This window comes from Sorex araneus, chromosome 11 (genome assembly GCF_027595985.1).
Source record: "Sorex araneus isolate mSorAra2 chromosome 11, mSorAra2.pri, whole genome shotgun sequence".
NCBI classification, from domain to species: domain Eukaryota; kingdom Metazoa; phylum Chordata; class Mammalia; order Eulipotyphla; family Soricidae; genus Sorex; species Sorex araneus.
The window spans coordinates 41,531,850-41,547,468 of NC_073312.1; the positions used below are offsets into that span (position 1 = coordinate 41,531,850).

At 42.2% G+C, this 15,619-nt stretch overlaps 1 protein-coding gene across 2 annotated transcripts in view; it reads left to right on the forward strand.

Moving 5' to 3' along the window:
- GRID1 (glutamate ionotropic receptor delta type subunit 1) overlaps nt 1-15,619 on the forward strand; it is a 755,119-nt gene that overhangs the window by 492,123 nt on the left and 247,377 nt on the right. For both annotated transcript variants that reach the window (XM_055118918.1, XM_004607420.2), the window contains exon 6: nt 3,213-3,383. In XM_055118918.1, the coding sequence (XP_054974893.1) occupies nt 3,213-3,383 (171 nt within the window). The remainder of the gene's footprint in view (nt 1-3,212; nt 3,384-15,619) is intronic.

Here is a 15,619-nt window from a genome sequence, read left to right on the forward strand (position 1 = left end):
TTTTATTAAGAATTGAAGAAGGGGAAATTAAATCTAATCATGCATCACTTTATGCTCACCAGACTGGCAAATGTTAGGAAGTACTACATTAAGAGATGTAGGGAAGATCAGGAAACTGGAGCTAATAAAAGCAATTTATGATCATGTGTGTATACAGTCACCTCGGAAATCTGATGTTAACTTATTAATTTGAACATGTTTATGTTCTCTTATGAACGGATTATTGTTTTTATTATTTTAGGTATAAACGCTTGAGAGATTATGATACAAGTGCACCTAATCACATACATGTGTGTGTCATAGGTATATATATGTGTATATGAATATATAGTGTACATAGAAGCTTTGCTTATAATAACAAATTAATTTAAATGGTGATCAACAATAATGTAAATATATTGTGCAAAATTTGGGCCAGAGTATAAATACAGTGGGTATGGTACTTGCATTGCATGTGTCTGAACTGGGCTCAATCCCTGGCACCACATAGGGTCTTCCGAACCTTCCAGGGGTGATCTATGGGCGCAGAGCCAATAGTAAGCTCTGAGCAAGGCCAATTTTGAACAAGGCACAAAAACAAGACAAAAAATTTGTCGAGTCATGCAATGCAACAGTGTACGGTTATGAAGATGAATATACTAGAGCTCCTTCTATCACCATCATTAACCACAAAACAATATTAAACCAGTGAGCTGGTTTCAGTATGTAATAGAAATTTGTCATTTTCAAGAATTTTTATGTTCGGTATATTTGAGAACTATTAATCCTTATGTATAAAAGGAGGCGACTCTGAATCTCTTACTTCCTGTGAATCTAGCATGTGGTTCCAGCCAACCTGTCTTCTCACTCATTTCAGGCTCCTAGTTCAATCCCTGAAATAGACTGGTTTTCCTTAAACATGTTATGTTTTAGTTTAGTGATTTTTGAAATTTCTGATCACATATTTCTAGTCTCCTTAGCTTCATTTACCCAATTCTTTGAAAGCTACAATGCCATCAACTAGGAGGATGGCTCAAGATTCTTTTAAAACAGTTACTGCAATGAAAATCCTGACTTGCAGCGAACCACCAATTTAATGATTTTTCAGAAACAGTTGATGAACCAGAGTTTTTCATCACTTGCCTTTCTCACGTCTCTAAAACTGTGTTTCATACACATTTCATTTTTTTCTTTTTGATAGGTCCTGTGTTACTCCCAGCCATGGAGCGATTTGTTGCCTTTCAAATTCTCTTTCTATATAGCTGTCAGAGGTTTTTCATAATGTAAATCTGATTGTGGCTCCATTTGTACCTAAAAGCTTTCAAAGGTTTCTCCCTCCCTTAGTGTGGGTGTTCTAGTGCATTTTACTGATCTTCCTGTACCAGCACTTGGCCCTGAACACAATGCTACTGCTGCCTTTGGCCTCTGTTCCTTTCTTCGTCTCTTCCCCTGGCCTCCTGCAGAAGGGCAACCTCCCTGCCTATCACGGATTTCTCTACCAAGAACAGGATGCCACAGGGTGCAGTCTGCTACCTCAACCTTTAGCTCTAGCTCAGTTGAAGTGCTTCTTCCCCATAGAAACCACATCCTGGAAAGAGTTTCCCTGTGGCTAGGAAGCCTTCCATTCTAATAGCTTTCTAAGGCTATTTCCATGCTTGGGTGTTCATTTTAAATGGGATAAAATTAGGATCTACCTCATAGAATGCCTACGGTAATTGTGAGCACCAAGTAAGATATGGATGTAAGGAGCTTAGCACATGGTCTAATATGGAAAGCAAAATGGGTTTCCTTTCTCCTAGATGTCCTCATTATATTATTCAGCATATTCATCCCACAGTGACCTTGAGTTGCCATGAGATTCAGTCTGACTCATGATTGTATTCCTCATGCTTAGCACATAACAAACCATGGAGAAGATGCTTGATAGATTGTGTACAATAAGTAAATAAATATGAGTATATCTTCAGAATTTAGATGTAACATTTTTATTTTTTGCCTCCCAAGTAGTACCCAGGAAACTCAAGATCCCCATCAGCAATTCTTGTCTAATTGGGCTAGTGATTTGTTGTAAGGGTTTGAGGATGTTATGCTTCTTAGACATTGTGATGCTGAGGATTACCTGGACCACCCCAGCAGTGTTTGGGAGCCTTCAGGACCACAACTAGTGGTGTTTGGGGGTCCTCCAGAGTCATGACTTGTGATGTTTAGGGAACCACGTGGTACCAGGGATTGAAGCCAGGTCGGGTATATGCTAAACATGCACCCTAACCATTGTTTTATTTCCTGGCACCATATGTAAATCTTAACTTTAAAAAAAGTGGACCTGATTTTTGTTTTGGTTTTTTTTTTTGGAGTCATGCCTGGCAATGCTCAGGGATTAATCCTGGCTCAGGATTTACTAACTTCTCCCGATAGAACTTGGGGGACCATATGGGATGTTGGGGATTGAACCTGGATAGGCCATATGCAAGACAGGCACTCTACCTGCTGTGCAAGGCCTCTAAATTTTACAGAATTAGAGGAAACTCATTAAAGAACCTTCATTTTGTTCAGCTATGTCAGGGAAACAGAAACTATCAGTGAGCTGTCAGTGAAAATGCCTTACTTAGATTTCCTTGTTTAAATCAGATAGATAACTCTCAGCAGAAAAGTCTACCTTTATTTTCAGTTAATATGTAGCATGGTATTAGATAGATCTGGTTTTTAAGAACTTGACTTATGGGTCTGAAGTGATAATACAGCAGGGAGAGCAATTATCTTGCATGAAACCAACTCAGGTTTGATTCCTGGCACCCTATAAATTTTCCAAGCCTCCAGAGGGATCACAAGGAGTGATCCCTGCGTGCAGAGCCAGGAGCATGCCCTGAGCACTACTGGGTGTGATCCCAAAACATAAAACACAAACAGAACAAACAAAATAACAACAACATGATAACATGAAAGAACTTGACTTCTTAGAAGTAAATGTATTGGTGATTTAGCTACAGATATCTTTTCTGACCCTTAGGGAAGATTTTGAATTAATCCTGTTTTCATTGTATCGCTAGCAAGTATTATAAATAAGCAACTAATGAACTATGTATCCTGAGTCCAATTCCTTAACTTGTTTGGCATTAGTTATTCAGACTGTTAAGATGCTCTTTTCAAGGTCTTTTGAAGACATAGATGTTCACAACTTTCATTGGTCTGGGTTATCTTCTAGTTACTAATCATGGGTCTGGTTATCTTCCTAGGAAATCAGCGACCCAGAAATCTTGGATCTGGTCCACAGTGCCCTTGGCAGGATGACCGTGGTCCGGCAAATCTTCCCATCTGCAAAGGACAACCAGAAGTGCATGAGGAACAACCACCGCATCTCCTCCCTGCTCTGCGACCCCCAGGAGGGCTACCTCCAGATGCTGCAGGTCAGTGCTCACTTGAGTTCCCATCAGAAGGGAGTCTCACCCATGCCCTTGACCTGAGACAGCAGTTAGATGCCTCGACTCCAGCTGAGCCCTGCTTTTAATTAGTAATTTGCTTAAATTGAAACCAATCTACTGGACATTGCCTCTGAGCAGATTATTAGCCAATTATGCTGTTGTCTACAGACAGGGCATATTAACTCACTGGGTGCCTCTTGTATTTAAAAGTTAGTTGCTTAGGGATTAAAGAGATACCTGTTGCTGTGTCCCTGTGATGTCTGCTTTGTTTGGAATGGGTTGTTTTGGTGGGGGCTGGGGCTAGGGCCTTCCTGTGGGGAGTCATATTTTTGTACCCGAAGGATAACATTAATGTAGAGGCTTTTGGGAAATAACCAGATATGACTTGCTTATCTGCTTAGTCCCAGTCTTAGGACATCTAGTACAGTGCCAGAGTCCTAGCTGGACAGAAAGGGCCGATCATCACTGTCCCTACCTATTCCATTCCTCCCAAGCCAGGTGTTTTATGTGTTTATTATCAGTTCTGTCATTCCCTTGGTGTAAGTGTTAATTTGTCTTGAAGCCTGAGAGTAAGATGAGGGCTTCAGTGCATGTTGTAAAAAGCGTTACTTTTCTAAATGTTTGAAATAACAATGAAACAGGATAGAGACTGTTGGGTGGCCAGAATCCACTTCTCCACTAGGGAGATCATGTGCAAGTAAACTTTCATTTAGTGTTTGGTAGAAACCATGTGTCAGAAGGGAATTTCTCCGGGTTGAACTTGTTCATTGTTGAAAATTGTATGTCTGGCATGGGACATATTTACCATTTGGTATTTTAAACTAGTTGCACCTTTTCTTTTTACCCCTTAGCCAGGTACAGGGAGTCAAAAATTAGAGATTCAGGACAGAGATATGCTGTATGTGCCATCCAAACATTACTTCACCTTAAGACATTTTGAGACCACTTTACCAGGCAGTATACACATTTGAGGAAGTGAGGTCATTAGAATATCTAGAGCAAGCTGAGATTATATGCAGTTTGAAAAGCACTGAATATATTCTATAATCTTATATTTTGGTGATTGGATAAAGAAAACATATCTTTAGAGATGATAAAACTAGAAATAAGTATTTGTTGGTGAGGAAATACAGAAGATGCTGTGAATATAGCTGGAACAACTCCGACACACCCCTTGACCACTATTTCAGGAAATCATCAGATTGTCTGGGTGGGGGGTGTTTCTAAGGTGGTGAGCAGAATGTACAAAATAAACCCTTATGAATTGAGAGCCTTAAACTATTAGATTTGGGCTGAAGGTACTTGATGAAAGATTTTAAATTTTGGACGCTTCTGATCTTCCTATTTCTCCATTCTGGAATTAAGAAGAAGAGTGGGGGACAAAGTAAGTCCTCTTGATACTGCCTCTCTGTGTTTGTCACTCCCACCCTCCAAGAGAGGCAAGTGGAGTGAATTATGTCGCTCCAGCACTGTTATTCCATCCCTGCATTCTAGACCTTGGCAGGAGATAAAGGGGGAGCCCTTTATTCTTTGAGGGGCAAGATCGTGGGAGATGACACTTCCTAGAAAGTCCCCCCAGATTCTCTGTCTTGAGGGACCTTCTCCTCATCTCTAAATACATGCCACCCCTCATCCGTTTTGTTCCAGGTCTTTCTTAGTTGTACCATTTATTTTGTACTTGAGGACCAGAGAAGGAACCTCTTTTCCTTTGAATAAATGTGTGCTTCTTGTATTGGAGCTGAGGAGAGGGGGAAACACTTCTTGTCAAGGCCTGTAGTTACTCACTTGGACTGCAAGCTGCAGTGGGCTCTTTGGTCACATGTTAAACATGCTGGATGCAAAGCATCTGTGCTGGAAGGTAAGCGAGATGGGTGGCTCATGTAACTGATGGGAATCCAGTAAGGCAGATTTGGATGACACATTCTGAAGAAGAGGATGAGCCAAAGCTCTGTCTCAGTGGTGTGTGGTTAGGCATCAGCTGTGGTAAATGCAGTTTCAGCCCTAAGATCTGGTTAGACCACTTCCCTGTTTCTCACTGAGACTAGCACTACAGAGCAAGATTTGAGAGAGATGTCACAGGTATCTTGTAGAGATAGTATTAACTGCATTGGGAGTAGTAGTCATAATACTAGCAGCAGTAATAGGAATAGCAGTAGCAGCATTACTCGTGGCCATAGTAACTACAGCTGTTGCAACAGCAGTAGAATCAGTATTAGATAGAAGTAGAGGTCTTAGCAGCAGTAGTGGTTATAGTAGCATCAGCAGTAGTTCCAGTAGAGGGAGTATTAACTGAAGAAGCAGTTGCAGAAGTTGTAACAGTTGTCATAGTACTTGCCGCAGTAGTAGCAGTAGCAATAGCATAGTAGTCGGAGTAGCAGTACTACTACGAGTAACAGCAATAGTAATTGCCATTGTAACAGCACCACTCTAACTAACAGTCAATTTGTTTGGGCTCACATCTCAATAATCTTGTTAGTTATTTTTACTGTGTGCCTCGTTTTCCTTTTCTTTAAACTGATGGTTAGAATATTACCCACCCTTTAAAGTCATAGTAGAAGTTATATGAGAGAACTGAAAGTCATAGTAGAATTTATATGAGAGAACTGATAGAAAACATTTAGATCAAAGCTGAGCTAGTGAGAATGGCACTACAGAGGAGATGGCCAGGTGTGTTCTTGGTTTCCATAGAAAGACTGAACCTGACCTCATTTTGACGGGGGGGGGGGAGGCTATGTTATAGTGTTATAGTGTAGGCTGAGCATATAGTGTATTCTGAGCATGCTCTTCAAAAGCATCACAGCAGGTGGGAGAGTATTTCCCATCTGTCCAGTCCTTTATCATGGATTTCGTGTACCATTTACTGTCCACGGCATTCCTGCGGGCACTTAATCACAACTGCCTGTGTGAGAGATGCCTTGTCTTCAAGACCCACTTTAGCTCCTCATACAAAACTTGCTCACTTGAAGAGACCCTCAATAAAGATGGATTGGATAGATTATTTTTAGAATGTAGGTGTTAACACAAGTTAAACTATCTTTGAAGCCTCATTTTATATCTATAAATAAAATGCTTTATTAAAGGAATTTCTATCTCTCTGTGTTACTTCCCTGTTCAGGGGTATGAGAAGAGGGAAATGAGAATTTATTTACTCATCTTCCCCAACAACCATTCGGGCAGCTTGTAGATACATCTCATTTACAAGTGATTCCTCCCGAGTTTCCTTAGGAGCTATTACCACTTCTTTCTTCTTAATGACGGTGTAGAAGGCAAACTAATTTCTACTAGCCTCTAGCTGTGAGATTTATTGAGAAGACTCTAACATGTTTAGAATAACCAACTCAAGAAAAAAAAAGCATTTATGCCATGGATTATTAACTTTGTCTTGATGAAATTAATGAAAATCCTTTTCAAAATGGAGCTCTCAAGTCCAATTTTAGTTCCTCCCTCAGATGGATGCTCTTGGGACGATAATTGTGGCTTAGAAGTTTTCATGAGGACCATCAAGAACAGGAATATTTTACACGATCATCCATCGTTCAGCATCTCTACAAGCTGGTCTCAGAAACTCCATCTTCTTCCATTAGGCTTGTGGTCAGGGGTTTCTGTACTCTGTAACCAACTAAGCACTGTTATAGCAAATCAATTTGGTTCCTAGTAAATAGAAGAAAGTTCCTTGGAAGAAAAATACTGAAATAAGTGCTTTCTTAGTGGCTCCGAAAGCTAGTGTGCAATGCTGTTGTTTATTTTCCTTACAAAGCACTGTCTTATTTGGATGTTTCTCTTCCATGTCTTCTTGACAAGTTAGTTTAGGGCTTGTCTGACTCAGCCAGTAATAAAAGTGATAACCAGTCCCTAAGAATCCCCGAGACTGCTAAGATTTCACAGGCAGGCTTGCTCAGCAGAGAATCTCCTACATACCCAGTGTCTTCAGGGCCGCAATGTAAGTAACAGACATACTGTCACATTGCTGCCCCATTTTTTTTTTAAATTTTTATTAGTGAATCACAGTGGGGTTGTGGGGTATAGTTACAAACTTACGAACTTTTGTGTTTGCATTTCAGTTATACAATGATCGTTTACCCATCCCTCCACCAGTGTCCCTTCTCCTCCACCACTGTTCCCAGTATCTCTCCCACCACCCCATTCCATCCTCGCCCCCCCACCCCCCACTTCTGTGGCAAGGCATTCCCTTTTATTCTCTCTCCCTTTGGGTGTTATAGTTTGCATTAGAGGTATTGAGTGGCCATTGTGTTCGGTCTATAGTCTACTTTCGGCACGCATCTTTCAACCTGAATGGGTCCTCCCAACATCCTTTACTTGGTGTTCCCTTCTCTATCTGAGCTGCCTTTCCCCTCAGCATGTGAGGCTGGTTTCCAAGCCGCAAAGCAGATCTCCTGGCCCTTATCTCTACTACACTTGTGCTGCCCCATTTTGATTCAGATGTGTTTCCAAAGTGGAGAGTATGGGCCAGGCAAATGATACAAGCCCTGGGGTCTGGTCACTGTGGAGCCTGATCCTGGAATGAATTTGGGGGAGCAAAGGTGGTACTAGTCTCTTCATACCTTTCCCCCAGGTCATCTTTTCTCTTCTTTGACCCATTTAAAGTTGTTGATGACTTGATGCGAGCAAGGCCTCCTTCCCCCACTCCTCCATGAGCACTGAGCATTGAACATTTAAACCTCACCCTCTGCCGTTTCCACACAGCTCTAGTGTTTAGAGTATTCTCTTCCCTGAGCTGCTAGCTGTTTTGGTTGACCTAGAGGGGACAGTTAGCAACCAAAGTGGGGCCTCGGGGCCCTCAGTGCCTTTGTAAGGGACAGTGGCATAGGTGATATCCCCATGGGTCTCTTGTGCATTTCTGGCAGTAGGTGGCCATGTGTGTTTGGAGTCCAGAGTGCCAGCCTCAGGTTCACAAAACTGACTGACTTGACTGTCTACACCCTCCCCTCAGGGTGAGGGGTGAGCCTAATTCCCATCCATTCGTCCTTCCCTTTGGCTATCTGCCTCCATCAGTTCCCTCCTCTGGCTGGGGCGCCCTTCCTCTGGGACGGGTAGGCTGGTGGCAGTTTGGCATTGAGGCCTCGTCTGGAAATAGATTTCTCAAGCTGCAACATCTGGGCATCAGCTTGTCCCCCAGCTGAACCCTCTGCCCACTGGCTTGTCTGTTCCTGCTGGATGAGCAGAGCCTGTCTGAGGAGCTGGCGAAGGTCAGCTCTCACTGTCCGCCTCTGTCAGGTCTTCCCGAAAAGTCTACTTGCTTGATTAATGATGGAGGGAAGAGGGAGCGGGGCTCTTGAGAAGCCGGGAGGAAATGCAGCTTTTCTTAATGAAAACATTTCCCTTATTTCTAACTTTGGTGTTGGCGGATAATGGTTTGTTGGCAAGGTGCAGCTGGCCGCGGGGCTCCAGCCCCAGCCTTCCATTCATCTTCCTTTGCCTTCAAGGGTGATTCTGACCATGCTAATATGGATACACAGCAGTTCCTGGGACCCCTCGAGTAGAATAGAGGCAAAGCTAGAGCACCCTGATGCGACTGGCTTAAATTCTTAGATTTCTGACAGATAGAGTACAGAACCCCGGGAGGGCTGGCAGCCAGCTACAGGGCAGGACCATGTTGTCCTGGATGTGGACACAGGTCTCAACCTGCTGTGTTCAGATCAGATTGGAGGCACACAGCCGCGAGCCTGTAGAGCTCAGCATATCTCACAGGGGGCTTCTATTTGCGTTGCTTCTGGCCTAATCCTGCTTCTAGGGAGTCAGTAAATAAACAGATCGTCCTGACTTCTGACAGAGCTGTCTACACTCTACCTGGTGTTGACCCTAATGGAAAGCAAGTATCTTCCCAAGCTTCAGGGATATTCTCACACATAATGGGGGAGGAGGGGCCACATGGGTGGGGGGCATTTGCTTTGTTCTAAGCTCCCTCCTGCGTGGGGACTGTTTCCTGCTCATCCCTTCTTTTCCTAAGTCCCCAAATCCTCTCCATCTTGCTGCCTTCCTCATTCATACTCCACCCTCTTTATTTTCTTCCTCTGGATTTTGACTCCAAAGTTAATTCTCCTTATTTTCTCATGAAGATCAATTTAACCACCACACTAGTAGCCTTTGCTCCTGCTGACACAGGTATTTTCCTAAATACAATATAGTTACTGATGCAATGGGAATTCTGGTGCTAACTCTTTAAAAATAAAATCTGTTTTTTCTCCTTCCCTGTTCCTCGGTTGACTTCATGTAATTGGTCTTTAATTATCTAGCAACCAGGAGTGTCTGCCTGGTTTTCTCAATAACTGCAGGCCTTAAACAGAGCTTGCAACTGAATTTTCTCTTTGGCACCCCAGAGATGTGTCATTTCCCTCCTGAGACACCGCGTTGGCTGAGGTGACAGACATTGGAAGTGCAGGCCCTGTGAGAGTGCCCCCTCACCCCATGTATGGAATCTGAGTGCAGATAGATAGAGCCACATAGAATGCATCACTGGAGTTCCTTTGCTCTTCTCCAGCATGGTTCTACCCATGGCCACTCATTCTCAGGGACTTCCTCTGCACAAACAACTTGGCATCTTCCTCAACTTGTGTGTCTTCCTCTGAAAATGGATGTGAATGGGTTCATTCAATATTCAGTAATCCTACAAACACTCGTGGAACACTGAATATGTGCCAGTACTGTGTGAGATGCCCCATGATGATTTTGCTCTTTATGCTCACCAAGAACAGATAAAATGTGTGTTTTTTTTTATTGAATCACTGTGAGATACAGTTACAAAGTTTTCATGTTTAAGTTTAAGTCACACAGTACTCGAATACCCATCCCTCCACCAGAATACATTTTCCACCACGAATATCCCCAGTATTCTCCTCTCCCCTCATCCCACCCCTCCCTCTACCTCTATGACAGACAATTTCTCTCTTACTCTATCTCTACTTTTGGTCATTATGGTTTGCAATACAGATACTGAGAGCCCATCATATTTGGTCCTTTATCTATTTTCAGCACACATCTCCCATCCCGAGTGATCCCTCCTACCATCATTGACTTAGTGGTTCCTTCTCTATTCCAGCTGCCTTCTCCCCACTTTTCTTTTATGAGTCAGGGTTCTGACCGTGAAACAGTCTTCCTGGCCCTTGTTGCCACTGTCCTTGGGTGTTAGTCTCGAAACAACCCTGGTGCCTGAGAACAGATGACTGGTTAAAGAATCTTTGGTACATCTACACAATGGAATACTATGCATCTATTAGGAAAGATCAATTCATGAAATTTGCTTATAAATGGATAGACATGGAGAGTATCATGCTAAATGAAATGAGTCAGAAAGAGAGGGACAGACATAGAATGACTACACTCATTTGCGGAATATAAAATAACATAAAATGTGGGTTTTTGTTTCCGTTTTGTAGCATGATACAGTTAGGGAGAACAGCAAAGGCCCAAGGTCCAGAGAATAGGGTTCAGTGTGCAGGTGGCAAGTGGAGAGACACAAAAAGAATCAGTGTCTGTGGGGATTACGGTAGCTGTCAGGGCCCTGAGAAGGACAGGCTGGTGTCTTTGGGGATGTGAAAGGTCAGAACATGCATCTATGAAACAACTGTGTGGAGGATTAGCTGAGACCAGATCAGGTGACCAGGGACCACCACCACCGTGGGGACGTATAAGAGCATCACTCCACACTGTGTCTGTGGGAGGGAACCTATAGAAAATATCAGGAAACTCTTCTAGGACTGAACCCTCACGTCTGGGAAAGTGGCAGGCAGGAAGTGGCAGAACACCGACAAGGAGTTTCCCAGGGGTATAGATGTCCAGGGAGCAGATTTCAGGTGAGTTTACAGGTATAATGTTCAGAGGTGATCTTTTTTAAGAGTTCAGACAAAATAAGTTTATTTAATTTTTTCTAATTTTTAAAAAATGGAATCCCCATGAGATACAGTAACAAAACTTTTATGATCCAGTTTCAATCATACAATGTTCCAACACCCATATCTCCACCAGTGTATATTTCCTACAATCAATATCCACAGTATCCCTCCCTACCCATGTCTCTATGTCAGGCACCTTCTCTCTCTCTCTCTCTCTCTCTCTCTCTCTCTTTCTATCTTTTTGAGCATTTTGGTTTGCAATACAGATACTAAGAGGGCATCATGTTTTGTTTCTTACCCACTTTCAGCACACATCTCCCATCTAGAGCAATTTCTTCCAACCATCATTGTAATAATTCTCCCTTCTTCCCAACTTCCCTGTACATCAGCCCTTGATACAGGCTTCCAACTGTGGATAAATCCTCTGGGCTTTTGTTTCTACTGTCCTTGGGTGTTAGTCTTATACTATGCTTTTATATCTCACAAATGAGTGTAGTCATTCTATGTCTTTCCCTTTCCTTCTGACTTATTTCACTCAGCATAGTATTCTCCATGTCCGTCTATTTATAAGAAAATGTAATGACTTCATGTTTTTCTAACAGATGTACAGTATTCCATTGTGTAGATGTACCAAAGTTTCTTTAACCAGGCATCTCTTCTCATATACTGGCTATTATGAACTGTGTGCGACAAACAGAGAAGTGCAGAGTCATTTCTGCTGTGTGTTTTTGCACCCTAGGGGTAAATTCCTTAATTTCTAGTTATTTGAGGAATGCTCATGCTGTTTTCCACAAAGGCTGGACCCATCAACATTCCCACCAACAACGAATGAGAGTCCCTTTCTCCCTACATCTGCACCAGCACTGGTTGTTCTTGTACTTTTTGATGTGTGCCAGTCTCTCAGGTGTGAGATGGTGTCTCATTGTTTTTTAATTTGCATCTCCCTGATTGATTAGCAATGTGGAGCATCTTTTTACCTGCCTTTTGACCATTTGTATTTATTTCTTGAGGAAATTTCTGTTCATTTCTTCTCCCCATTTTTTGATGGGATTGGAGACTTTTTCCTTGTAAAATTCTACCAGTGCCTTATATATCTTAAGTATGAGCCTCTTACCTGATGGGTATTGGGTAAATTATTTTTTCCCATTGTGTGGTCTTTCTCTGTATCTTGGTCACCATTTCTTTTTTTTTTTAATTTTTGGGTCACAACCAGCAATGCACAGGGGTTACTCCTGGCTTTGCACTCAGGAATCACCCCTGGAGGTGCTCATGGGACCATATGAGATGCTGGGAATCGAACCTGGGTCAGCCGCGTGAAGGCAAACGCCCTATCCGCTATGCTATTGCTCCAGCCCTATCACCACTTCTTTTGAGGTGCAGAAACTTCTTAGTTTAATGTAATCCCATTTGTTTATCTTTACTTCCACATACTTGGTCAGTGGTGTTTCATCTTTAAAAATACTTTTAATTTAAATGTTATGAGGAGTTATGCTTACGTTTTCCTCCATGTGTCTTATGGATTGAGGTCTGTTATTGAAGTCTTTAATCTATTTTGATCTGACTTTTGTGTCTGACGTTAGACACAGGTCTGAGTCCATTTTTTTCTTGCATGTATCTGTCCAGTTTTCCCAGCACCTCTTGTTGAAGAGGCCTTCCTTGCTCCACTTCACATTTCTTGCTTATGTATCAAAGATTAAGTGATTATATATTTGAGGGTCTGTGTCAGGATATTCAACTCTATTCCATTGGCCTGCCGATCTGACTCTATTCCAGTACCATGCTGTTTTAATTACTACTGTTTTGTAGTACAGTTTGAAGTTGAAGAAGGTGATGCCTCCCATCTTCTTTTTTCCACTGATTTCTTTAGCTTTTCATGAGTTTTTATTGTTCCATATGAATTTCGGGAGTGTTTTATCTATTTCTTTGAAAAATATCATGGGTCTCCTTATAGGGACCATATTGAATCTGCGATACTTTGGTAATTATTACATTTTGATGATGTTAGTTCTTTCGATCCATGAGCAGGGGATGCATCTCCATTTCCTCAGGTCCTCTTTTATTTCCTGGAGTAGTGTTTTATAGTTTTCTTTACCTCTCCAGTTAAGCTGATTCTGAGGTACTTGATTTTCTCAGGCACAATAGTGTTCAGGATTGTTTTTTTAACATCTCTTTCTTCTCTTTCATTATTTGTATATGGAAAGCCGTGAACTTTTGTATATTGATTTTGTAACCTGCCATTTTACTATACCAACCTGTTGTTTCTAGGAGCATTTTTTGTAAATTCTTGAGGATTTTCTAAGTTTAGTATCACGTCATTCTGCAAATAGTGGGAGCTTGACTTCTTCCTTTTCTATCTGGATGTCAGGGCTTATTTTTGATCAGTCTTCTCACCCACATAGTGCAGAAGCTAGATACAACCAGTACTTGTTCTTGAAGATCTTTTATATTAAGGGAATTGTGGAATAATCTTTCAGACCAAGGGCATGTGTCAGTGGCATTGGCAGATGCAAATTCATTTCCCTAATAGTCTACAAATTATTGTCCAGAACTTGTGGAGGGAACTCCCTGAGTAGGCTCTCAGCGTTCACAGGAAACCAGGATATGCCTTGGGTCCTTTATTTCCTCTTTTGTACCATCCTCTATATGTTCCTGCCAAAAGTTAAAATGCACATCAAGAGCTTAAGATAATGCTTGGCATATAGGGTATTAGCCAGATTAGTGGAATCTGCATTCCACTGGAGGTAGAAGTAAATAAAGGCTGCTTCGCTATGTCTTCCTGCAGTCACCCATCACAGTGTTTTGTCACCAAAATAAATATAGAGAACATTGAATGACTGAGCTTCAACCTCACCCACCAAATGAGTGGGAGAGGATATTCCATTCACCAACCAAAAATCATTTACTAAGCATTTTCTGTGTCTACTCATGACCGTGGACATGGGCAATGAGACACTGTTATGAATCCAAAGCTCTTGGTAGGCTCCCCACTCTAACTGCACACACAGTAGTCTCAGACTTATGGAAGAAAAATATCATTTATCACCGGAGGTGACTGTTGGCTTTTTTGCCCCCTAGAATGGAGGCTACAGGCTTCCTGAAAAGTCTCCTCTGACATGAGACCCCATTGCATCTCTAATCTGAATCCGATCTTTTGTTTGTATCAGGATCTTTTCTGCTGTCATGCCCTTGGCATCAGTATTTCAGCCTCACAGCTAGAGTTTCTCCTATTTCACAGTCTCCTTTTCTTTCTGGGGTTCAGCATATTGTGAGACTGGTCTGCACCCACCCAGTCTTTAGAATGTCTTTTATTACATTTAGATCGAGTCCCAAGAAAAGGCTGTATTTCTACTACATCCTCTTCTTTACCTTCCTAAAGTCCCTTCTCTGGATCATCAAGTGTGAGCAAAGCACCCCCTTCTTTTGCATCTCTATGATGAATTCAGTAGAATTCTGAGTAAAGGTGAGAGCAAAAGTTAGAGATACAGGTCAGACCTGTGGACAGTAAGACATTGTCCCAGCAGAGGGGTCAGGAGTGAATGGAGCAACACATGAAGCTCGGGAAGACACCTTGTGATATCTGTAACCAAGAAGCAAATAGTTTAAGCATAGGAGGTTCCCTGCCAAGTCAAAGTTGAAAACAAAAAATCTTTTACTTTTAAAATGTGGTTGGAGATCCCGTGCGGGAAGGGAGATGCGTGCTGAAAGTAGACTAGAGACTGAACATGATGGCCACTCGATACCCCTATTGCAAACCACGACACCCAAAAGGAGAGAGAGAACAAAAGGGAATGCCCTGCCACAGAGCCGGGGTAGAGTGGGGGGATTGAATTAGGGTGTGAGAGGGCTACTCGGTTCATTGGTAGTAGAGAATGGACACTGGTGGAGGGATGGGTTCTCGAACATTGTGTGAGGGAAACACAAGCACGAAAATGTGTAAATCTGTAACTGTACCCTCACGGTGACTGTCATCCCGTTGCTCATCGATTTGCTCGAGTGGGCACCAGTAACGTCTCTCATTGTGAGACTTATTGTTACTGTTTTTGGCATATCGAATACACCGAGGGTAGCTTGTCAGGCTCTGCCGTGTGGGCGAGATACTCTCAGTAGCTTGCCGGGCTCTCCGAGAGGGGTGGAGGAATCGAACACGGGTCAGCCATGTGAAAGGCGAACTCCCTACCGCTGTGCTGTTGCTCCAGCCCAACGGTGATTTACTAATTAAAAAATAAATTAACTTAAAAATATTTTACTTCTATTATTTATGATTTTTCTTTCTGTGAACCAAGATTAATCAGTGTATACTTTTTAAGAGGAGATTCAGTCACTTCCTGTCATCTCTCCATCCATCCATCCATCCATCCATCCATCCATCCA